Raw genomic sequence first — 23,227 nt, forward strand, 5'->3', positions numbered from 1 at the left:
CGGCAATATGGATGTTAAATTAAGTTCACAGCGGAAGTGCCAAAACAGCGCTAGAAAAATACCGTCCGTGGCGCGGGGGGGTTGGGGGGAGCCTCCCTGCCTTCGGTGGCCTCTCCCTGCCTCCCTGTCTGTCCTGGATGGCGCCAGAGGAGGCCCCGGCCCCCACCCCGCTCCCGTCTTCCGGTGGGGGGGGGCCTGCAGGCTGGGGGCGGGGGTGAGGCAGGGGTGGGGGTTGTAGCCAGGCCGGGTGTGCCTCCCTTCTCGGGAGGGGCTGCTGCCCTGCCTCGTCCGTGGGCACGCGGGGCTGGCTCCCAGCACGCTCACCTGCGCGCGCACCTGTGTTACGGTGCGCCGCGTGGCCGCTCACCTGTGCAGCGGATGATGGATGGGGAAGGCCGCTGCCCCAGCCTCCAGGGAAGGAAGCAGGAAGGAAGAGCTTTGCCCTGGGAAGGACCCTCCCAGGGAGGGGGCCAGGCTGGGCGAGTGGGGGCAGGGGGCAGGATGGAGGCCAGGTGCCCAGAGGCCAGGCCTGCGGAGGCCGCCGCTCAGTGCTGGGGAGCTCGGGAGCCCCTGGGGAGGCAGCTCCTTTTGTTGCACCCCCAGTGGAGCTGCCTCGGGGAGGGGTTTTGGCAGTTCTGGGTGGGGCGTGGCATGGCGGGGAGTGGGGGGGTGTGGGTGGCGGTGGGCTGATTGCAAAGCTTATGCTCAGGGAGTCTGGAGGCGGACAAGGCCGACTCTGCCCACAGGGACGGGTGTGGAAGGCTGTAAACAACAACACAAATGTGCCGGGTGCGGTGACTCACGCCTGTAATCCCAGCACTCTGGGAGGCCGAGGTGGGTGGATCACTCAAGGTCAGGAGTTCGAAACCAGCCAGAGCAAGAGCGAGACCCTGTCTCTACTAAAAATAAAAACATGAGCCGGGCATCATGGTGTGCACCTGTAGTCCCAGCTACTCGGGAGGCTGCGACAGGAGGATCGCTGGAGCCCAGGAGTCTGAGGTTGCTGTGAGCTAGACTGACGCCACGGCACTCACTCTAGCCCGGGCGACAGAGTGAGACTCTGTCTCCAAAAAAAAAGAGGAAAGAAGAGAAACGTAAGCAGAGAAGCAAGTGTTCCGTGTGATGGGGGCGCGTGGTGAGAGGCGTGGGTGAGGCCCGGCAGGGATGCTGGCGTTTTAGGGCGTTTAGGTCAGGGAAGGCGTCCACAGGGCCCCGCGGACACAGAGAGCGCGGGACGCCCCGTTTGCCGAGGGAAGCCCCGATCCGTGCCTCTCGTCCCATCGTGGTTGATGTACTAGCAGGGCCCTGGTGCTCGCGTGCATGTCTGGGGAGGAGCAGGTGCAAAGGCCCCGGGGCGGGCCTGGCAGCCGGCAGGTGGTGGGCACAGAGCGGGAGCACAAGACCCCAGAGGGCACTGCAAGGACGTGGCCTTTCCTCAGAATGAGATGGGAGCCACGGAGGGTTCCGGGCAGAAGCACCCCACGCACGTCTTGGTGGCACGGCCTGGTCGGGCCGCTGTTCCAAGGACGGACTATAGGGGGCGCACCTCGGTGGGGGGGGTGCCTCGTCCCATCCTGGACGGGCAGGTGGTGACTGTGGGGCCCTGAGCAAAAGGGGGTCGCCGTCAGGAGGTTCTCAGCGGCCACGGATGGGCAGCATGGCGCAGTGTGGCCCAGCAGTGCCGGGTGGGGCCGGGAGCGGGGGAGGGGAGGGCCTCCTGGCTGGGGCTGGTGGGGGACCTCGGGGTGCAGGGGGGGCTCCGGACTTGGCCTGCAGCTCTGTTTCACTTGGCCGCACATGGTATTTTATTTGTTAAAATGTATTGCCAATATTTAAAAACAAGGTTATTTTTTTTTCTTTCGCTTTAAAACCCCAGAGTTCCAGCTTCCCTTAACTCTCCGGTTACGCGGGTCTGCGTGCCGTTGCCCGCCCCCTGCACCTGTCGGCAGGAGCTGCCCCTGCCTGCCTTGGGAGGCCAGTGCCCCCCCACCGCCGCACCCCCAGGTCCCCTTCCCCTGCCTGGCTGGCCTTCCCTGCGCCCAGGTTTGCAAGCCTTGGCTTTAGGCCCTGCTGGCCTGAGGGTGGAGATTTGGGGGTGCGCCAGGGGTGCAGCCCATGAGCTGGGAGGAGGGTGGAGGCAGAGCAGGAAGGTTCCAGAACCTCACCAGTTAGACCCTCTGGCTAGAGGGGCCTTTGCCCAGGGCAGCTCTCTTCCTGATCGGAGCTGAGTGCCAAGGTGCTGTCCCTCACCAGCAGGACCAGCGGTGGCCCAGAGGTCACCTTGCCGCAGGTTAGAAAGGGGGACCCTCCCCTGGGTGGGCAGGCACTGGGCGGACTGGAAGAGTGGGCTAGGCGGGGGCCTGCTAGTAGTCCGCTTTGCCCAGCCCTGTGCGGTGCACCACATGCCCACATGTGCCCAGCCGCCCGGCCCTGATTGGGACCCGCTCGTGAAGCCTGGTAGGAAATGGGAGGCCTGTCTGGAAATCACTGAGGGCAGCACCTACCCCCGTGCCACCCCCGGCCCCCCGATGTCCAGCTCAGCCATCTGCCTTGGCTCCTGGAAGCCTGTGGAACCGTTTAAAAGGCTCCTAACGCTATTGATCAGTCTCTCCAAAATGGATTATCCTGTTCGCCTCCCGCCGCCCGCCTGGGAGCCCCGGGTAAGATCAGAAAGGAATTATGTGAGCCGGGGGCGGAGGGAGCCGGGCGAGCGTGCATCTCCTCCCTGGTGGTGCAATCTTATCAGCGCTGAACTTTACTCTCCATCCTGGGATATAGGATACTTTGAGGATGTCGGGAAGAAATAACAATCTTGCGCTTTGCCGCTGGCTCGACTCGGAGCCCGCGGGGAGGGTGCTCGGGGGCAGGGGGGGCCGCGACACCGACCATTTTTCGTCAGCGCCGTTCCCCGGAGAAATCAGGCCCTTGTAGAAATCCCGCCGGAGCCCCGGCCCTGGGTGACACGCCCGCGACCCGATCCTCGAGGATTACAGCCAGCCCGGGTGCGGGCCCGGGGGACGGCCGCATTCATTAAAATTTGAAACACAAATGGAAAATTGCTACCCGAAGCCGCGGGGAGCAGCCGGCCGGTGGATCCGGCTTCGCCTTAATGGGTGGAACGTGCAGGAAGCAGCGCGGCCTCCACGGCGACTCTCCCTTCCAGGGTCGGGTCTGGTCCGGGGAGAGAGTCCGGCCCTGACCGAGGCCGGGAGATGAGCCCTGGCGGCCCCGCGACCACACACCCGTGCCTGGATTCAGGTCTCCAGTGGCGAGGGCTCCAGGCAGGAGCCTTGTTTGGGAGGATACCCCAGGAGTCACCAAGGATGGGGGCTGGGGACACGGGGAGGGGGCGCAGATGCAGCTGAGAGCCAGGGTGCCGTCAGGACCAACGGTGGCCCAGAGGGCACCTTGCCACAGATCAGAAAAGGGGACCGGGGCCGGGCGCGGTGGCTCACGCCTGTAATCCCAGCACTCTGGGAGGCCGAGGCGGGAGGATTGCTCCAGGTCAGGAGTTCGAGACCAGCCTGAGCAAGAGCGAGACCCTGTCTCTACTAAAAATAGAAAAAATTAGCCGGGCATGGTGGCACATGCCTGTAGTCCAGGCTACTCGGGAGGCTGAGGCAGGAGAATAGCTTGAGCCCAGGAGTTGGAGGTTGCTGTGAGCTGGGCTGACGCCACGGCACTCACTAAAGCCTAGGCAAGAGGGAGATTCTGTCTCAAAAAAATAATAGTTTGGGGCAACAGGCAGCTCCTCCTTGTCTCTGGCCCGGCCCCTCTGTGTGAGGACTGAGCATAGGCCAGTCCGCAGGTGCCCAGAGAGCAGCGGGGCTGGGGATGCAGGGAGGGCTGGCGTTTGCTGGGCGTCAGGTGGGGGGGGTGCTTTTCGAAGGGCCTCTGCCGTCCAGGCAGGCTAGGCCTGGCCTCAACGAAAAGTCCTCATCTGAATGGACTCCACCTCCCAGGACCCAGAGGGCTACCTTGAGCAGAACACTCCCCGCCTGCCTCCTCCCGCCCCACCCCTGCCCCACTCCCTGCATGTGCCCAGGATGTCCCCTGCGTGCGGTTCTGTTTGTTTGGCCGAGGGACTTAGAGTCCGAGGAAATGAGGGGGGGAGGGCAGTGGGCTCCCCTGTCCTCCCCCAGGACGGACCGGATGGCCCTGGGCCCTGAGACAATGGGCGCAGGGCGTGGCCAGGTGCTGGGCCCAGGACAGGAAGGGACAGCTCACAGATAAGCACAGACCGGCCCTGGACTTGAACTCGGGCTGCGGAGAGGAGAGACGCCGGGTGGTTGAGACGCCCCTCCCTTCCCCCAGTGCCCTCGGAGAGGACACGGCCTCCCCAGGGAGCCGGGGACGGGGAGGGGCGGGGGGGGGGGCAGAGGCAGGACACGGGTGTCCAGGAAGAAAACAACAGCGGCCGGCTCCAGGGGCTGTGTGTCCAGCGTTCACACGCGGTATGTCGTGAGACAGTTTGCATGCTGGCAAGCCACAAGGGGGTGTCGTCACCCCTGTTTTATTTACAGGGAAACTGAGGCATGGGGGAGGGTGCCCAAGGCCACACAACTAAAAAGTGGCAGAGCTGGGATTTGAACCTAGGTATTCCTGCTCCAGACCCTTCCTCCACAACCACGGCCCCTGCTGAGCATGCCTCTGCCATGTTGGGGGGGATAAGTGTTCAAAGCCTATTTTTGGGGTTTTTTTTTTTATTGAGACAGAGTTTCACTCTGTTGCCTGCGCTAGAGTGCCGTGGCATCAGCCTAGCTCACAGCAACCTCAAACTCCTGGACTCAAGCGATCCTCCTGCCTCGGCCTCCAAGTTAGCTGGGACTACAGGCATGTGCCACTATGCCCAGCTAATTTTTTCTAGATATTTTTAGTTGGCCAATTAATTTCTTTCTATTTATAGTAGAGACGGGGTCTCACTCTTGCTCAGGCTGGTCTCGAACTCCTGACCTCGAGCAATCCACCCGCCTCGGCCTCCCAGAGTGCTGGGATTACAGGAGCCACCGTGCCTGGCCTCAAAGTCTGTTTTTAACCTAAAAGGGATTGTTTGCATTCAGTGAAATGCACCCTGCTGAGAGTTTGACACTCGTGTAAGTCTGCATAACCCCCAGCCATCGAGGTTGGGAACAGTCTGTCACTCCAGAAGGCTCCTTCCCAGGGGTTCCTTTCTGGTCATCTCTCCAACCCAGCCAGGCCTTGGCGACCACTCATCTGCTTCCCATCCCTCTGGGTTAGTTTTTATTTCTTCTTTTTTAAAAACAGTAAAATACACGTACTATAAAAAGTAGAATTCAGCTGGGTGAGGGCCTCTTCTAACCCCAGCACTCTGGGAGGCCAAGGCGGGAGCATCGCTTGAGGCCAGGAGTTGGAGTTACAGTGAGTTAAGATCGCACCACTGCAGCCCAGCCTGGGCAGCAGGGCAACACCCTGTCTCAAAAAAAAAAAAAAAAGCAAGGGCCGGGCACAGTGGCTCACGCCTCTAATCCTAGCACTTTGGGAGGCCGAGGCTTAGAAGATGGATCGCTTGAGCCTAGGACTTGGAGATCAGCCTGGGGCAAGAGCCCCAGGTGCCGTCTGTACAAAAAAAATTTTTTAAAAACTAGCTGGGGGTGGTGGAACTTGCCTGTAGTCCCAGCTACTCGGGAGGCTGAGGCAGGAGGCTCTCTTGAGCCCCAAGAGTTGGAGGCTGCAGTGAGCTGTGACGACACCACTGCACTCTAGCCTGGGTGACAGAGCGAGACCCCGTCAATCAGTCGTTCAGCTTATTTAGTCATCTAAACAGTGGGGTCTACAATATCCCCCTTGGGGGGACTGGCGTGTCCCGCTTGGCGCGGCGTCCTCAAGGCTCACCTGCGTTGCTCCGGGAGTCAGAATCCGCCTCCTCCCTAAGGGGAATGACCCGTCCGTCCGCACCGCATTCTGTTCTCCCTCGTCTGTGGGTGGGCGCCGGGCTGCCTGGGCACGCGACAGGCGTGCGAGTGTCTCTCGGGCCCACTCTCACCTCGGGTGGCTTTGCCTGCTGCGGGCGTCAGTTCGTGGGCGTGGAATCCCGTGGCGTTGCTCTCCTGTCTGCGCGTTTGCACAGCGCCGCGCCGGTGACGTTCCGCGGCGTGGCCGGCCGCGTTAACACTCCGTCCCCTCTCGTTGCTGGGCAGTGTTCAGGCGTTTGTGGATCTGCTGTTCTGCTGCTGGACAGGCACTCGGCTTGCTTCCAGTTGCGGCCGCGGCGAGCCAGGTGTGCGCGTGGCAGGGTGCGGGGGCCTTGCACGGCCCTGTTTCTCAGAGCTCAAGGCCGTCACGTGGGCAGCCTGCGTCCCTCTGAGCAGCTCCTCGGCCCCCGGCCTTCTCCTCGGGGCTGGGAGGCAGGCAGGAACGAGGGCCGCCCCCCCTGCCCCACAGGGCCGGGGCGCAGGGGGACGACAGCAGCAGCGCCCGCAGCTGGGGCAGAGCGGGGAGGGCCAGCGCGCCGCGGCGTGTGGGAGGCGTGAGCAAGGCTGGCCCCGTGTGCTCCTGGCTGACTCTGGTGCCTGCTGCACGGTGCCAAGATTACAAACCAGCAAGTTCAGAGCCGCAGCCGTGCAAACAAGGCCTCCTCCCGAGGGCCGCAGCTGCCAGGCCCGGCTCCGAGGGCAGCAGAGAGGCTGCGCCTGCCAGTGCCGGGCTGGCAGGGTCTCCTGCAGGGTGCAAGATGCTCCAAATGGGGAACCTCGGCCTCAGGGCTTCCTCCCCTCCTCCCCCGCAGGGCGATGTGTGGGGGGAGTAGAATTAGGTAAAAGCCCCAGCCCCCCACCCTCTGTTAACAGAGTTCTCCCCCCAGCCGGGGGCCAGCTAGGGACAGCCGAGGGTAAAAGGTTGGGCTCCTTATCAGAGGCTGGAGCCGGGAAGGGAGGATAAAGGAGCAGAGCACCACTGCCTCTGGGCGTGACAGCTCGCAGATAAGAGGAAGGCTGGGCGGTTGGTCGGGGAAAGGAGAAGTGGGTGGGCCCCGCAGCCTGCGCTATCTCTCATCCAGAGCTGCTGCGGTCGAGCACCGGCCCAGGGGCCGAGAGGTTCCCTTGGGAACCTTTCTCTCGCCCCACCCCGCTTTGCCTGGGAGATAAAGCTGTGGCCGCAGGGCTGGAAGGATCTGCCTTCCAGATTCCCCCAGACAGGGGCCTCAGAGGCCTGCCCGGCCCAGCCTCTCTGCCTCTCATGGTCTCCTGACATGCATGGAGCACCCACTGTATACCAAGCCAGCATTGATTGGGCACCTGCTCTGTGTCAGGTCCCAGGCCCGGACTCCGAGATGCAAAGATGGAAGATGCAGTCATCCAGACAGGGGCTGCAGGAGGGGATGACGGCCACGCAGACCCGGAGCGCCCCGAGAAAGATTCGGGGGAACTCGGAGGGGACGTCTAAGGGGCACAGTGCCCAGAAGGGAGGCCCGGCTGACAACCACCTCAGGGCCGGTGGCTTTGGCCGGGTCGCCGGCAGAGCTTCCGTGGGTTTGGCTAGAGGCTGGGGAGCCTCGAGTTCTCTGTGGGCCTCCCCCGCGTGCCTCCCTCGGGAAGTGGCCGAGGCTCGGGGAGGTTAGACGCAACAGGAGAAACCGGCCCGCTCTTGGCTCGCTGCCTTTGGCGCCGGCCGTGTGGGGGAGAGGAGAGGAGGCCCCCCCCTTCCTGAGGCCCGGACAGGCCTGGCCCTGTGGCATCCAATTCCCCAGCAGGCAGAGGGTCTCTCCAAGGTGTCTGCCACTTGCCAGACGCGTGCCTCAGTGGTCCCTTCCGGTGAGGGCCTGGGCCAGGGGCCTGTGAGCTACCCCTCGCAGATAAGGCTGGCTGAGCCTCCCCGGGGGCCTGGAATGCTCCCTTTCCAGGTAGTAGCTGCGCCTCCACCTCGGTGCGAGTGCAGGGAGCCCGTGGGCCTTGCACGGAGGGGCTGGAATCGGGCCATGTGGCCCCCGGCTCCTGAATGGCCGTCTCGCTGCTCCCTGTGTCTTCCCTGAGGGAGGGGGAGACCCCACTCCCCACCCCCCAGGAGCTGGAGAAGGGGCGTTGGGGGGAGGGGTGCTTTGGGGTCTCTGGGGAAGCTTCCGGCGTGGCAGATTCGGCAGGGACCGGGCACTGTCAAGACAGGTCATTGATCACAAGGGACGTTTCCAGAAACTCAAGACCTGGCCCAGCCGGGCGCGGTGGCTCACGCCTGTCATCCTAGCACTCTGGGAGGCCAAGGCGGGAGGATCGCTCGAGGTCAGGAGTTCGAAACCAGCCTGAGCAAGAGCGAGACTCCATGTCTACTATAAATAGAAATTAATTGGCCAACTAATATATAGAGAAAAAATGAGCCAGGCATGGTGGTGCATGCCTGTAGTCCCAGCTACTTGGGAGGCTGAGGCAGGAGGATCGCTCGAGACCAGGAGTGGGAGGTTGCTGTGAGCAAGGCTGATGCCACGGCACTCACTCTAGCCTGGGCAACAAAGCAAGACTGTCTCAAAAAAAAAACAAAACAAAAAAAAAAACAAAAAAAAGACCTGGCCCATGGGCAGTTTGTGCCCCCAGGGCTTAGGGGGGAGTGGGGCAGAGGCTGGCGTGGCCGGCGGGCGTCTGGCCCGGGAGGCCCGTGCAGAGACGCGGGCAGGGGAGGACGCTCAGACGGCCTGTGTTGTGGCCCCTCGGCTGTTCCAGGCACATCTGGTCAGGGGGCGGATGACACCCGGCCTGAAACCGGGGCTGCGTGTCATCTGTGGATGGTGGCGGTGGCCCGGGCTCCGGCTGTCCCCATGACAACAGATGATGGAGGGTGGCCACTGAGCGGAGGAGCCGGCCCTGATTTCCAGGGGCATCTACAGGAGCAGGAGAGCAGAGCCTCGGGTCACACGGGGGCAGGGCACCGGCCCTGGGTGCGAGTGATTCCCGGCGCCGAGTGGAGCTTGAGAGACCCAAAGGCAGCTGAGTGAGGGCCGGCCAGCCCGACCTGGGGTCACCTAGGCCTGGGGTGCTGCCTGGGGCGGGGCTCAGCCAGGGTTTGCCTTGGACGTCCCAGCTCCCCCAGAGCAGCGTCCCCTCTCCTCAAAAGCTTCCCAGAGCCGTAGGGTTCTCGGAGCCCAGTTCCCGGCGTGGGGTGCAGTGCAGCCCCCCTCCAGGCGGGGCCCGGGCTTGCTTCGTGCCAGCCTGGGCCTTGTTCAGCCACGGAGTGCCAGCCGCCACGCTTGGCACAGCCGGCCCCGAGGTGAAGCCCAAAGAGGCCCTGGGGGAGAAGTTGGGTGAGATGACACCAGACATCAGGTGGGGACTTGGGGGTTAAGCGCTGCAAACCCCCCGGGAGACGAGAGGGCCACTCGGAGCTCCTGCTGACCGTGGTCAGGGCGGCCGCTTCTGGGCAGGCGACGACGGGGGCAGGGAGCGGTGGACAGCCGGAGGAAGCGAGTGCCAGGCGGAGGGCGCAGCCGGCGCGGAGGCCAGTGTGGCCGCAGCGGGGGACGTGTGGGAAGGCAGCCGGGTCAGGTCTGGGGGGCGCCTTGGAGCCGTGGGCCCCGTCCCTCTCTGGGCAGGCTTCCCGCTGGTCACCCGCCCGGCCTGCTGGGCCAGGAGACCCAGGCCAGCAGGGGAGGGGAGACTGAGAAGGCCATTCCGAGCCACGGCTGGGCCACCCTGGAGCCACCTGTGGCCACCCGGCTGGCCCGCCAGCGATGGGTTTTTAATTATCTAAATATTGCCTCTGCCCTTTGCTTTCGGCCGGGACTGCTGAGCTCTGCAAAAGGCAAATAGCTTTCGGTGGCTCGACTTTGGAGGGGGAGAGAGGGAAGCTTTTCTCCTTGCCTGATCCCAGCGGCCGTAATCTGCTTGGTTTTATTGTTCAGAAACAATACGGCAGCATGGCGGGGAGTTTAAAAGTGTATGTGTGGGGGATGGGAGGGGGTGCGCAGAAATCACCAGAATTACCCGAAATCTCCTCCAGCCACTTACCTCCTGGCACACGCTGTCCTCGGCCGCGGCCACATGTGTCCTTTCTCCTCTCCAACTGTGCCCTAAGCCCAGAGCCTCGCAGGCACCTGCTCCCTGGCAGCTGAAGGTGTCGGAGGAGCTGGCCTGGGAAGCAGGCAGGTGGCTGGGTTTTGGGGCTTCTCCGCTTTCTCAGGGCGGGGAGGGGGCGGCGGGGAGGGGAGCAGGTGCAGCTGCCTGCAGGGAGGAGGTCACGCCGGGCTGAGCCAGCTCTTGCAAAAGGACAGAGCAGCAGGCTGGGTCCCGCAGCACCGTTCTCTGGACTTGGGATTTAAGCCACCCTCGCTTCCCGTCCCGACCCAGCCTCCCTCTTGCCTTGGCGTGGGGGGGTTCCGGGGCTGCTCCCCGTCTCCCCCCAGTCTCTCTCCCAACCCCAAGCCAACCCCCGTCCCCGCCGGCATCTTGGCGGAAGTGGCCGGCAGCTGCAGCCACCAGTGCGGTGCAGGCCTCCCGCCGCGGGCTCTGCCATCTCAGCCTCCACGGCGTCCGTCCATCTGTCCGCCCTGGGCGTCCTTCAAGGCCACGTGTCCCCCCAGCACAGCGCCAGCCCCATGGGACGGGGCGCCGAGCCCCTTCCCCTGCCTTCCGGCGGCCGGCCGGGCTGGGCCCACTCCCGCAAGCGTCTTAATTAAGGAGCCGCGCGGTGTATTTATGTGCGGGCCCGGCCTAATTGGCATGTTTGTCTTTCCTCATTATTCCCAGCTGGACAGAGCCGCTGGAACAACAAGCGTGGACAGGCTGGATCTCTGGGCCGCAGCGCCTATTTTTGCAGAGCCGCCCGGTGCCCCCGCGATTAGCCGCGAGCACATGTTTGCCGGCTCCAGCCACAGGCCCGTAAGCACTTAATTGTGGGTGCAGTTAGTCAGGGCGGGCGGCTCGCTGCGGATTTCAGGGGTGAGGGAACCTAATTACACCTGCAGTCGAGTGCGTTAGCAGGCACAAAAGACGCCTGTTCAGCTAATTGCAGGCACCAAAATCGCCCCCACAGAAAGAGTCCCCGGTAGAGGCCTTTGAGAGAGCCAAGGCCCCCGCGCGGCGCAGTAATAAAGAACGGATAACGCGAAATTATAGCGGTGGGGGGTGCTTGTTTTGGCCTAAAGGATTCGGCTTTTTGCAATAGTCGTTACTCCCCCTGGGTTGTTTTTTTTCCCTCCGCCGAGGAGGCCGCCGTCCTGGGGCCGGGTCTGTTTTCTTCATTAGCGCCTGCCTACACACAGAGAAATGTCACTCCGAGGGGCATCCGGGGTTAATCGCCTCCTCTCACCTACCTGCTCGCCTGGGACAGACGGGCGGGCTGCTCGCTTCCCTGTCGCCTGCCTGAAGGTCCCTGTCCGGCCGTCTGGCCCGCGTGTTCATTCCTTCAGCCCACAGATGTCCCCGAGCTCGCATGCCTGGGCGTTGGAGCCCTCGGCCCTCCTGGGGGCTGCGTTCCGGCCGGATGTCGGACGGTGCCGCTTCTCCTGCTGTGGTTTCCTCTTCTCTGCGGATGCCTTCAGGCCTGGCCGCCGTTCCCGCGTGCCGTCAGCAGGGTTGCCGTCCGCGTGGGGTCTGCTCGGTCCAGCCCGGGGAGCCGCCGCGGGTCTGCTTGTGTCGGCTGTTGTTGCTGCTGATTCCGATCAGGAAGGGCCCGGTTATTTCCGACGGTGCGCTGCTCGCTCCGCGGGAGAGGATCGCTCTGTAGGCGTCGTGGGAAGCCCGGGACGAAGGTGCTTGCTTTTCCTTCGGGAAGACCTGTGCTTGTTTCTGGCAGGTGCCTAGGGAGACCAGTGCCTGCTCTGGACCGCCTCAGTCCGGCTCGGGACCCGGCGTGCCCTGCGCAGCCCCAGAGACCCAGCCCTGGCCGCACGCACGTGTGCACAAGGGCCGGTCCACTTCCCCTTCATACGCACCCCGAGTGCCCCGTCGTCCTTGGGGGCCCCGGCCTGCTGTGGGGAGCGTCTCCTAACCCTAACCCTGACTTGTGTGACGGGCCCGGGGCTTTGCTTTTTTTTTCTTTTTTTTTTTTTGAGATAGAGCCTCACTCTGTTGCCCCGGCTAGAGTGCCGTGATAACCAGCCTAGCTCACAGCAACCTCAATCTCCTGGGCTCAAGCGATCCTCCTGCCTCAGCCTCCCGAGTAGCTGGGACTACAGGCATGCGCCACCACGCCTGGCTAATTTTTTCTATATATATTAGTTGGTCAATTAATTTCTTTCTATTTATAGTAGAGACGGGGTCTCGCTCTTGCTCAGGCTGGTTTCCAACTCCTGACCTCGAGCAATCCTCCCGCCTCGGCCTCCCGGAGTGCTGGGATGACAGGCGTGAGGCACCGAGCCCGGCCTGGGGCTTTGCTTTCTGTCCTCCCTGACCACCCTCAAGGCCATTGAAACAGAAACTGGAACTTCCTGGGCTCTGCAGATGCCCTGGGGCCAGCCGTGACCTCTGCTGGGTCAGCAGCGCCAGGGTTCCTGTTTTCTGTTCCCGTTGGCGGCGTGATTCCTCCTTGTCTGGTCAGCTCTTGTCGGGGTACTTGCTCTCTCGTCCGGCTCTTTGGGGCGGTCTAACGGCGGCTCTGAGCAACGTTCGGGTCATTTCTCCGGGCAGGGCAGTATGGTGTGGTGGGGCTGGAAGGCAGGGTGGGAGAGGAGAGTCCGGGGCTCGTGCCCCACGGGGGCGGGGGCAGGGAACAGCAGACGTGGTGTCTTGTGCGGTCAGGGCAGGGGGAGGCGGCCACGCCCAGCACCCCCTGGGGGAGGGGGCAGCAGGGAGGAAGAGTCTGGAAACCAGCTGGGGAGGCCTCGAGGCAAAGGGCCGGGACAGAGCCTGCCCTCTGGGGGTCCCCAGGATGGCTGTCTGCAGCAGGAGGGCAGCCGGAGTTGGGGTGGCCGAGATCCAGCGGGACCTGGGCAGGGGGGCTTCGCTGGGGGGGGGGGCTTTCCCTGCCGAGCCCCGCGGGAGGCAGAGGCTGGGCAGCTGGAGGGAACAGGCCACGGAGTGGGCCCGTCTGGACACCTGGCCCCCCACCTGGCTGCCTCGCCCCGCACCTGGCTGCCTCGCCGGCCTCACCGGTGTCACCGTGCCCCAGCCCGGCTCAGCGCTCGGCCAGGTTAAAGCCACTGCCGAGGGTTGGCTGGTGGGAGGGTCTCGCCCGGCCCAGCGTGTCCTCCTCCACCATCCTCTGGGCCGGGCCTCGGGTGCCCACGGGTCTCTGCCCCTCCATGAACAGAGCAGGACCGTGTGCGGCCGGGGACACGTGGGGGACAGAGCGTCACGGTCATGCCGACAAGCACCGCTGGCCCCTGTGGCACCGGACGTCTCGCACGCCGTCCTGTCCCAGGGGTGCCGCCCCTGCCTCGCTGCCTGGCGCGGGTGTGGCCTCGGGCCTGACCCTTCACCTCTCGAGCTCACGTCCCTGTCTGCCAACGGGGACCGCGGGTCTCCTTCCCTGGCAGGGAGGGTCTGGCCGGGTGGGCCCGTCGCGGGCGGTGCCCAGCGAGCGCTGACGTGCGGATGTGCTCCTCACGCAGGCGCAGGCCTCGCCCTGGGCCTGGGAGGGGGGTCGCTGTTTCGGGGTTGCGTCGGGGCAGCCTCTGCCTTCCGCGCCCCCCTCATTCCACCTCTGACCTTTGGGCGCAGGGCGGAGATGGCTCTGTGCGTGACAGCGCGAGTGCACGCTGAAATCTTCTACGGCGGGGTCGGCGCGCAGGGCGGGCGCGAACCCGCGTCTGCGTTGGCAGGGCAGGAGGGGCGCGCGGCGCAGGGTGGCGGCTCCCTCTGCGGAGCCCGTTCCGCTTCCTAAATGTCAGCGTGAGCAGATGGCGAGTCTGAGCTTTATTAATCACGGGCTCGCCGAGCTGCAGGGCCTGGGGGATCGTTCTGTCCAGGCGTCCCAGGGAGGCGGAGACTGAAGGCCAGGGAAGGCCAGAGCCGCGCTGCACCTGCCGTGGGGGCAGAGCGGTGCCAGGACCCGGCACCCCCTCCCGCCCCCGCCAGCTCCCACCGTGCCGAGCTGGACAGGTGTGTGCCCGGGGACAGGTGTCCCACCCCCCAGGTAACAGCCGAAGCAGAGAGGATTCTGGGATTGTTCAGCCCCACGAGCGACCGGGAAGACTGTCTTCGGGACGCCTGGGTCAGGGTTGTGGCTGCTGACTAGGGATGATCTGGCCTCGGTGCTCCGTTCAGCCCAGCGCGGTCTGGCTTTGCTGTCGGGAGAACGATGGTCATGAAGCCCAGGGGACCTGGCCTACGTAGCACCTGGTCCACTGGTGGCCCAGCTGGCCCCACCTCTGTGACAGCCCCCCCAGGTCCACACCAGGCTGAGGCTTCTCCCTTCTGTGGCAGCTGTTGTCATACACGCCGATAGCTGTTCCAGGAGCCATGAGATGGCCCCGACCAGGGCCAGAGCCTTGACTTTGTAGAGATAGCAGAGGCGGGGCTAAATTATGCTAGAGTGTAAATGACTAATAGCAGACACTTCTCTCCAGAGCAGGTTGTGTTGAGGTTGTGGGGAGAGAGGACTGCGGAGAAAAGGGAAAGGCACTGACAGGCCAGAGACCCCAGGGTCGCCCACCTGACATGCCCCCACCCCATGTTTTCTTCATTGTGTCGCCGGGGCAACCCCTGGGTCCCTTCCCCCCGGTTGGAACCATCGGTTCTGAGCAGCCGTTGGAGGATGGGAGACCCCTGCAGACCGGAGCACCCCACTTGTCCCCTCCAGTTTTCTTACATGGTAAAAGAGGGGCCGAGAGAGGGCAGCTGTTTGCTCGAGGCTGGTGGTGGGACCCGGCCTCGGACTCGGGCCACCCCACGTGCCGGCCGGACTCCTCGGGCTACGGGAGCTGTTTGTTGGTTGTGCTTTTAATTAGAGCCGCTCCGAGAGCCCCTCTGCAGAGAGAGGAGGGGGAGCCTCCACGGAGAGCAGCTTAAAATGGGGGGACTGGAGTCAGATGTGTTTGGGTTCACACCCGAGCATTCCCCGCCTGGCTGTGTGACCTTGGGCAAGTCACTTCACTTCTCTGTGCTCCGGTGTCCTCACTGAGAAATGGGGGCCGGGGACCGTGGCCCACGCCTGTAACCCCGGCACTCTGAGAGGCCGAGGCGGGAGGATCGCTCGAGCTCAGGAGTTCCAGACCGCCCAGAGCAAGAGCAAGACAACCCCGTCTCTACTAAAAGTAGAAACAAATTAATTGGCCAACTTAAACCACATAGAAAACATTAGCCGAGCATGGTGGCACATGCCTGTAGTCTCAGCTACTCGGGAGGCTGAGGCAGGAGGATCGCTTGAGCCCAGGAGATTGAGGTTGCTGTGAGCGAGGCTGACGCCACGGCACTCTAGCCTGGGTGACAGAGCAAGACTCTGTCTCAAAAAAAAAAAAAAAAAAATTAAAAAATGGGGCTAAATAATAAACTTATTTTGTTGTGAAGATGAAACAAGACAGTGGACGTAGGCCTTAAGCAGACATCGGTGCAGGGCCCTGCTGGAAATTGCGTCAGTTAAGTTGAGGCTCGCCACGGTAACACAGAGGCTCGCCGCCCCAGGGAAGTTACGCAGTGGACTTCTCAAGCCCGTGCCCGCGTGAGGTGCGGTTGGTGGGGCCAGGCCAGGGCCTCTGCTCTGAACAGCGTTTGGGACGTTGGCGGAGGCATTGCTGTCTTCAGTACCTGGACAGACTCAAGGTCACCTGGGGAGCAGACACCCCTTGCAAAGACTGGAAGGAGAAAACGGGAGTTCACACCGGGCGTTCTTCTGGGCCAGGCCTGGAAGTGGCCGGTTATTACGTCCACCACGTCCTCTCGGCCAGAACCCGGTCTCCCGGCCCGGAACAGCCGCACCGCAGCCGGGAGGGGAGAAGCTGCCCGCCAGGGAGTGCTGTCGTCCTCACTGCTGCCCGGGCCTCGTGTGCGGCCAGCGGGACCCCCAGGCTGCGGGTGGAGCCCCGGGGAAGGCCGGCTGGCCACTGCCCAGGCAGACGGCCGCACCTGATGACCTCCTGGGCCCAGGCTGCCGCCCCAACCCCAGCTGGCAAATGTGTGTCGTGACAGGGAGAGAGGGGGGAGGGTGGGCAGGTCACTGGGAAGCCCCTCATCCCAGGGGGGTGTTGGCCAGCTTCGCAGAGACCAGGCAGCCTAACCACACCCCTGCCGGGGCCCTCTGGACACTGCATCGCAGCCCAAGCCCTTTGCACAGACCTGCGGGACGGCTCGACCCGGCTGGCCAGAGGCATGCGGCCTTGCAGACTCGGACAGTGCCCAGAGCTTCCCAGGGCTGGCAGGGGCAAGGTGACAGGATGCATTAGCCTCCTGTGGCCGCTGTAACAAGCCACTGCAAACCGGCTGCCAGCTTAGACCAACAGAAATTTGTTCTCTCTCGGTTCTGGAAGCCAGAAGTCTGAGATGAGGGTGTCATGAGGGCTGTGCTCCCGACGGAGTCTCCAGGGAGTGAGGATCCTTCCTGCCTCTTCCAGCTCCCGGGAGCTCCAGGCTCCCCTGGCTTGTGGCCGCGTCACTCCGATCTCTGCGTCTGTCCTCTCTTTCATCTGTTCCTCTTTTTTTTTATAAGAACACCGGTCGCTGGGGCTAGGGCCCACCCCAGTAACCCACCCAGCGCGATCTCACTCGGAGAGTCTTCGCGGCATTGTCGTAGACTGTTCTTCCAGGGAAGGTGGCGTGCACAGGTCCCGAGCGGACCTCTCTCCTGGCAGGCCGCCCGCCGTCCAGCTCGCTAGGCAGGGGCGGGAGGTGGCCCCGGCCCCAGGGACCTGGGTCGGACCCTCTGAGGTGGGCGGCACTCCCCGGGTGGGGGCGCCCTGCGGCTCCCTCCCGTGGCAGGAAAGCACAGGTGGAAACAGAGCCTGGGTACACGGACGGCCACTCAGAGGTGTGTCCGGGCGGAGAGTCCCCTCTCTCTCTCGCCCCCGGGCTTGCTCATCTTGGGCTGGGGACATTCATAGCCAGCGCAGCCACCACCCAGGACTGACCGCAGCCCGACAGGGAGACACCGGGCGTGTCCTCGGGCAAGTGACCTCACTCGCCTGGCCTCACGTTCTGCATCCTCGTGTGCGGAACAGGGTGGCGGTCACTGTAGTGTCTGTGTCTCGGAGGGGGCAAGTTCCAGGTGAGGTGACGCCTGCAGAAACGGAGCCCAGGTACGCTGAGGCCCCGTCAGTGACAGCTGCGGAGTTATCCCGAACGCGGGGGTAACTACTGCTCTGTTTACCGGGTCTCTGTGCCAGGCGCCCGGTAGTCCCATGCCCTCATCTTCCTGGAATGCAGGGGTGCTTCACCCCATTTTCGGGTTAAGGAAACCGAGGCTCAAGATGTCGCCGTCGCTCCCTGAGGGCACGCGGTGGGGGTGGGGGCCCAGCTGGAATTGGCGGTCCCGTCGGTCTGACTCCAAACCTTCGCTTCGTGCTGCCCGGTGGTTGTCATCGCGGACTCTGGAACCAGCTTGAGTTTGGACCCCAGCCCTGCCACCTGCTGGCTGTGTGCCCTTGGGCAAGGCGCTTGCCCTCTCTGTGCCTCATCCGGAACACGGAGCACGTGGTGACCTGGAGCAGGATGGGCGGGAGGACCCAGTGGGTTATCCGAGGAAAGCGCTCCCAGCAGCAGCTGGGCAGTGGCGGCTGCGGGCTCAGGAAGCACCAGCTGCGCTCTAGCTATTATCGTAGAGGGGGAAGCAGGGCCGCCCACCCGGCACGCAGGGGCCTTCCCACCGCTCCCTTTCCTGGAGCCCACGGGGAGCAGGGCCCCTCTGCAGAGCTCCAGGGTGCAGCCTGGCCTGGGGACCACCAGAGTGCCAGTGGGCACGGCCCGGGCGCCCACCGCGTGCACCCCAGACCCGAGTCTGCGCCCGCGGGCTCAGCACATGCCCACACCGGGTGGCTGTTTTTATTGTCTTCAGCTGTCTCTTGGCCGGCGGGCTGTCCCCGTGCTGTGGCAAAGGCAGCCCCACTAGAGGGGTCTGGGGACCCTCCATTTCAAAGGCGCAGCTGGTGCGGGCTGGGGAGGGGGCCTGCGTCTTCAAAGTGGGGGTCTGCACGCCGCCTCCCCCTCCCGGGAAGCAGCCCCCTCGGCCTTCTTTCTTATTGAGAGATGAAGTGATTTTCTTTTTCCCACCTTGCCTGCAACAAGGTGTCAGGGCCGCTTTCTTCCTCCCTCTAACCCTGGGCCGGCCTGCAGCCTGGGCCTGGTGGGTCTCTCGGGAGGCGCCGGGCCTGTGGAGTCCCCAACCTTTGAGAAGGGCCAGCTAGGGGTTCGGCGCTGGGCAGTCCAGCCTCCCAGCTTCCTGCCTCTTTTCCATAAACGACTGGGCCTCCCCACAGGTGAGCGGTGGTGCCACAGCCTGGCTCTTGGGGAGCAGAGCGGGTGGGGGGAGACAGAGACGGAGGGACATCCTCTCCTTGGACAGAGAATCGCTCTGGGGTGAAGCCCGGGGAGCACCTGGCAGCTGGTCCAGGTGCGGCCTAGTCCGGCTGCCCGCCCGGCCCCAGCCAGGCCGCGGGCACCCTCGGGGGAGGCCGTGGCTCCTCTGGGAATGAATGCTGCAGTGACTGGGTTCCAAAAGCCACAGCCAAGCCACCAGGGCCAGCGGGGCGGGGAGATGGGCCCAGCTACCCTGTTCAGCCACATCATGGGCCGGCTGACAACCACCGGGCCCTTCCTCGGCCAGCCAGCCTGGGAGGCAGGCTGCTGGGCACCGGTGCGGTGGGCGCTTGATCCCTGTCAGCTGTTTTGGCATCAGGTCACTAGCTGGGGCTAGCCACCTTCCCAAAGTGGATCTCGTACAAAGGTCTCTGTCACCGGGAAATGTCACTAACCTACTTTGAGATGCCCAGGCCCCGGGGGCCAAAGGAGGTCGAGCTGTCTCTAGGCTCTCAACAGCTCTCCTCCTTCCCAGGGGCGTGGCTAAGAGCAATTAGGGCTTGGCCCAAGCGGTTTCAGATAATTCAATGCAGACGTTCAAGTGCTTACCAGGGGGGATGTTTGCCTTTGACTGGGAAGGGGGGACAGGCAGGGCTGGCCTGTCTCTCTGGGCCTCTCCTCCTAGTACCCTGCCCGACACCCCCCCAAGCCAGGCCTCAAGCTCTCCAAGGCTTTGCAGTGCCCCTCCCTCAATTTCAGTCTCTGGGAGACCCCGAGTGGCTGTGTCCAAGGGCCTGGTTGGAACTCCAGACTAGACACCCGGTGGTCCCCATTCTCCAGAGCTGGCAGCCTTCTCCACAGGTGGCTTCCAGAAGGCAAGCTCCTTCCTGGCATCAGCTCCCCTCTGTCGTCGCAGGGGAAGGGGGGCCCCAGCAGATTGGGGTAGCACCCCTCCCTCCGTACCCTGCCTGTGATTGGCCCATAATTACAGGTTTATTGCCTGTACAGCTATTGTGTAATGACATGTTTGCAAATTAATTTTTATGGCTCCTGCCATTAGCATATACAGTAGAGGAAGGTTTAGTATTAATTACTACTGTTGTTCGTGTAATCCCGGAGAATTAAAAACCAATAAAAGAGTGACAACAGAAGCTGATAGTTTAGGGTCTTTTAGCAAAATAGTTTTTATTTTTTTCTCCCCCAAGTGGGATCAAAGATTTTTCCAAGCCTGTGAGGGGTTGGGGGGGGTGGGTGGCAGCCCGCCCCCCCAGACGGTCTGCAGCACTTCCTGGCACCCCCTTCTCACCAACTCCCAGAGGGGCGCAGATTGTGTAGCATGCGGTTGACAGTGGGTGATGATAAGATAGGTGGGTGGGAGGCGAAGCGGGGGGCCTGGCTGTGGGCTGGGGGGGCGGAGCAGGCAGGTGCTGGACCCCCGACCCCCCCACCCCCACCCCGCTGCTGCCCCCTTGCAAGGCTGGCGGGCGCAAGGGGAGGCGCGGGGAGCGCGCCGCCGCCAAGAAGCTCCGGAAACAAAGGGCCGCCGGCGCCAAGGGCCCGGCGCGACCTCCGGGGTCAGCGCGGGGCGGAGCGGCCAGAGGCTGGCGGCCGGCGCGGGAGGCCGGTTTCCTCCAGGTCAGCAGCCCTGGCGCGCTCCCCGGTGCCCGCGCGCGCTCCGCCGCCCGCGGGGAGGGGGCGCCAGGCGGGGCGCAGCAGGGCGCAGGGGATTGAGGGCGGCCGGGCCCTGCAGGAAGGCGGCCGCCTGCACGCTGCACCCCCGGGCTGTCGGCGGCGGCGGGGAGGAGCGCCACCCCTCCCTCGGCTCCCCGCGCTCCGCCCAGCCCATTTGAGATTTTTCGGGCGGGGAGGACTGGGGTTGGCGAGTGGCACGGAGGGGTCAGAAGGCACGCCGGAGGGGGCCCCCCCACCTCCTCCAGAGCTTTCCTCTAGGGTATCATATTCCGGGAGTTCAACTGTCATTTGAAGCCGCTGCGTTTAGCAGGGACCCCGGGGCTGCCGCTGGGGACCCCTGATTTACGCAGTGGTTGCAGAGCGTTGGCAGGAACCCAAGCCTAGCGTGACCGCGGTGCCCCGCTGTGCTTACCTGCGGGCTCCGGTCTGCTCCTCAAACCGTGATTGTATCTGGGGTCAAAAGGTGACCCCTCGGTGTCACCAAGTCGTGATTCCGGCTGGTCGTGCCACCGAGGGGGCCCTCCAGGAGGTGAAAGGGCTTGAAAATAAATTGTCACATCAAGCAGCAGCTTTGCAGCTTGCCAGCAAAGGGGGGGAGGGAGGGAGGGACGTGGGTAAACGGATCCTGTCTCTTTAAAATCGCTGGGCTGGACAATGAGCGCACAGGATGTGGTTTGGCGGCAGGGTTTTTTCCCCTTCGATTTGGGGAATTATCGCATGGGGCCTTCTTGAGCTGGTGTGAAAGAGAGGCGGCGTGGGGAGGAGAGATACAGGCTCCACACTCAGGCGCACACGCTCTGTGCAGTGGATCGTTTCCTTAAACCAAATTAGCCGGGGCTGTCGTTACTATGGTGCAGCCGGGGCTCGCAGAGTCCCGGTAATAGCATTTATTAGGTCTGTTTGCCTGGAAGCATGCCTTCCCGGATCCGATAATGCACCAGAGCAGGGCGAGTGTGGGAGACGGCAGCGAGCATTTGATTACACTTGCAACAGGGATCTTTCAGGGGTGGAGTGCAGGGGTGAGGGGGTGGAGAGGGAAGCAGGAGAGCCGACCGCTCGCCCCGCCGCCGCCGGCCTGAGCGTTTCCGCAGCAGCCCCCAGCGCGGGGCTTCTCTCCAAAGGCAGCCCAGCGCGCCCCCGGGGTCACGGTTTGGGGACCCTCCTCCCGGTCCGGGGCGGAGGGCGAACTCCCGGCTCCCGCAGCTGTCAGCCGTGGGTGGGGAGGGAGGCGGGGAGGGCGGGCGCACGGGCGGGCAGCCAGAGCGCGGAGTTGGGCAGCCGGAGGGGGGGAACCGCAGCCGCCCGCGGTCTGCAAACGGCGCCCCGCTCTGGGGCAGGGGGAGCACCCCGCCGCCAGCGGCAGCACCCTCCCGGGCGTGCAAGAGGGGAGCCCCGCGCCCCGCGCGCATGGCTCCGCCGCCCGGCTGGCGAGGGGAAGCTCGCAAGTGAAACTATTATTATCGCGCCGCGAAGCATGGAGCTCCTGGAAGACGCCGCCGCGTAGGGACGGAAGGAGCCGCCGCCGCCCGCAGCCGCCCGCCGCCGCTGCGCCCCTACCCTTTCGCTTTCATTAGGGGAGACAAATCTGCTGTCAGCCAGCCAGCTTTCCAATTTACCGATAATGATTCTTGCATGAAAATTGATCGAGGGGCTCTCCACCGCCGCGCGCGCTCTCGCCTCCCCGCGCTCCTCCTGCCTCCTCCTGCTCGTGCGCCCGAGCCCCCGCGAGTTCCTCTTCCTCCTCCTCCTCCTCCTCCCGCCACCCCCTCTCTCTGAGTCAGTGGTGGGACGCCGGCCGGGGAGATAACCAAAAAGGGGTGGGGGAAGGGCGGCGAGGGGGGAGGGGAGCCGGCTCCCCAGCCTGCTTGCTCCTGCCCGGGACTTGTTTGCAATCGCTGCCTCTTTTATTTACGAGGAGAAAATCTCCCCCTCGGTACTTCTCGGCTGTTTGGGTATTAATTTTCTCCTCTTCCCCTCTCCCGCGCGCCCCCTCCCCCGCTCCCCCCCCACCCCGCCCCTTCTCACCCAGTAGCTAAGGGGAAACAAAACAAAGCCGATTTCTCCTTGGCAACCAGAGACACCCCCCCCTCTTCTCGCGGCGCGCACCCCCCCCTTTCCTTTTTTCCTTCTGGTTCTGAACGTGAAACCCTGTTGGAAACAGGTCTCTTGACCCTCGCCCTTGACATTCAAATGGCTGAATGGAGGCGAGATTGCGACTCGCGCGTCTCGGGGGCCGCCGCCGTCCCCCCTCCCCTGCCTCTCCTCCTCTCCAATGAGTAATCCCTGACGGCCTCAACCCCCCAATTTCATCACCCGCGGCCCCCCTTGATTTCTCTCGCGCGTCCTCTGCGCGCTCTCCCGCCCGCTCCCCGCCGCCGCGCGCCCCCTCCCTCTTGCATTTGCATCTCAAGTCCAAAAGGCAGAAAATACGCACGCGGCGAGGACGCGGCCGCGGAGCCTCCGGCCCGTCCTTGGCCGCCAGTCACCTCGTCGTGGATCTGCCAGGGCCCGGGCGGCCCGAATGGCCCGCGCGCCGACCGGAGACGCAGCCTTTTGATCGTCTTGGGGGAGAGAAAAAAAAAAAAAAAAAAGGACTGATTTTTTTTTTTTTTTTTAAATTTTGCCGTCGCTCCTGGGATCGCTCTTCTTCTGCCTTTATTTTATTGTTTTGGACATTTTTGAGCGCCGTGGCTTGGACAGCGCTTTTTGTTTCCCTGCTGGATTTTTAATCTTTTTTTTTTTTTTTTTCCTTCTTCGTCCCTCTCTGGCCACTATGGAATTCTAATTTGAACCATGTTTGGACTGAAGCCGCCTCTGTATTACTTACCAGGTAAGCGAGCCGTGCGCCTCCCCAGGTCCCGCGCGGCGCCGGCGCGCCGGGGACCCTCCCTCACCTGGCCAGCCCCGGACCACCCGCCTCCAGGCTGGGTCGGGGGGCTGCGGGCCCGCCGCGCCCCCCACCGCCACCGCGACCCCCGCGGCCCGGTGGCTCCCGCCGGGTCCGGCCCGCGCGGGGTGCGCTGCGTGCGGCGGGGAGCGCCCACCCGGCCCGCCGCCCCCGCCGCGCCGCCGCCGCCGGGCTGGTGCGCCGCGCTCCTTTTGTCTGCCCGGAGCCGGCCCCGCGGCGCCCCAGCGAGCCGCCCGGGCACTCGAGGCGCATGTGAAGTTACTTTCCCGCAGGCCGCCCCGACCCGGCAGCGTGCGCCCCCGCC

General features: G+C 64.0%; 1 protein-coding gene across 2 annotated transcripts in view; it reads left to right on the top strand.

The window, feature by feature from the left end:
• Nucleotides 1–22,164: 22,164 nt before the first annotated feature.
• The window catches only part of LOC105871350 (genetic suppressor element 1), a 111,904-nt gene continuing 110,841 nt past the window's right edge, over nt 22,165–23,227 (top strand). Inside the window, exon 1 of one of the 2 annotated variants that reach the window (XM_075995839.1) lies at nt 22,165–22,845. In XM_075995839.1, coding sequence (XP_075851954.1) covers nt 22,809–22,845 — 37 coding nt within the window. In that variant the 5' untranslated portion in view covers nt 22,165–22,808. The remainder of the gene's footprint in view (nt 22,846–23,227) is intronic. The other variant, XM_012764653.3, reaches the window with a different exon arrangement.

The sequence above is a fragment of the Microcebus murinus genome, chromosome 20 (assembly GCF_040939455.1).
Source record: "Microcebus murinus isolate Inina chromosome 20, M.murinus_Inina_mat1.0, whole genome shotgun sequence".
NCBI classification, from domain to species: domain Eukaryota; kingdom Metazoa; phylum Chordata; class Mammalia; order Primates; family Cheirogaleidae; genus Microcebus; species Microcebus murinus.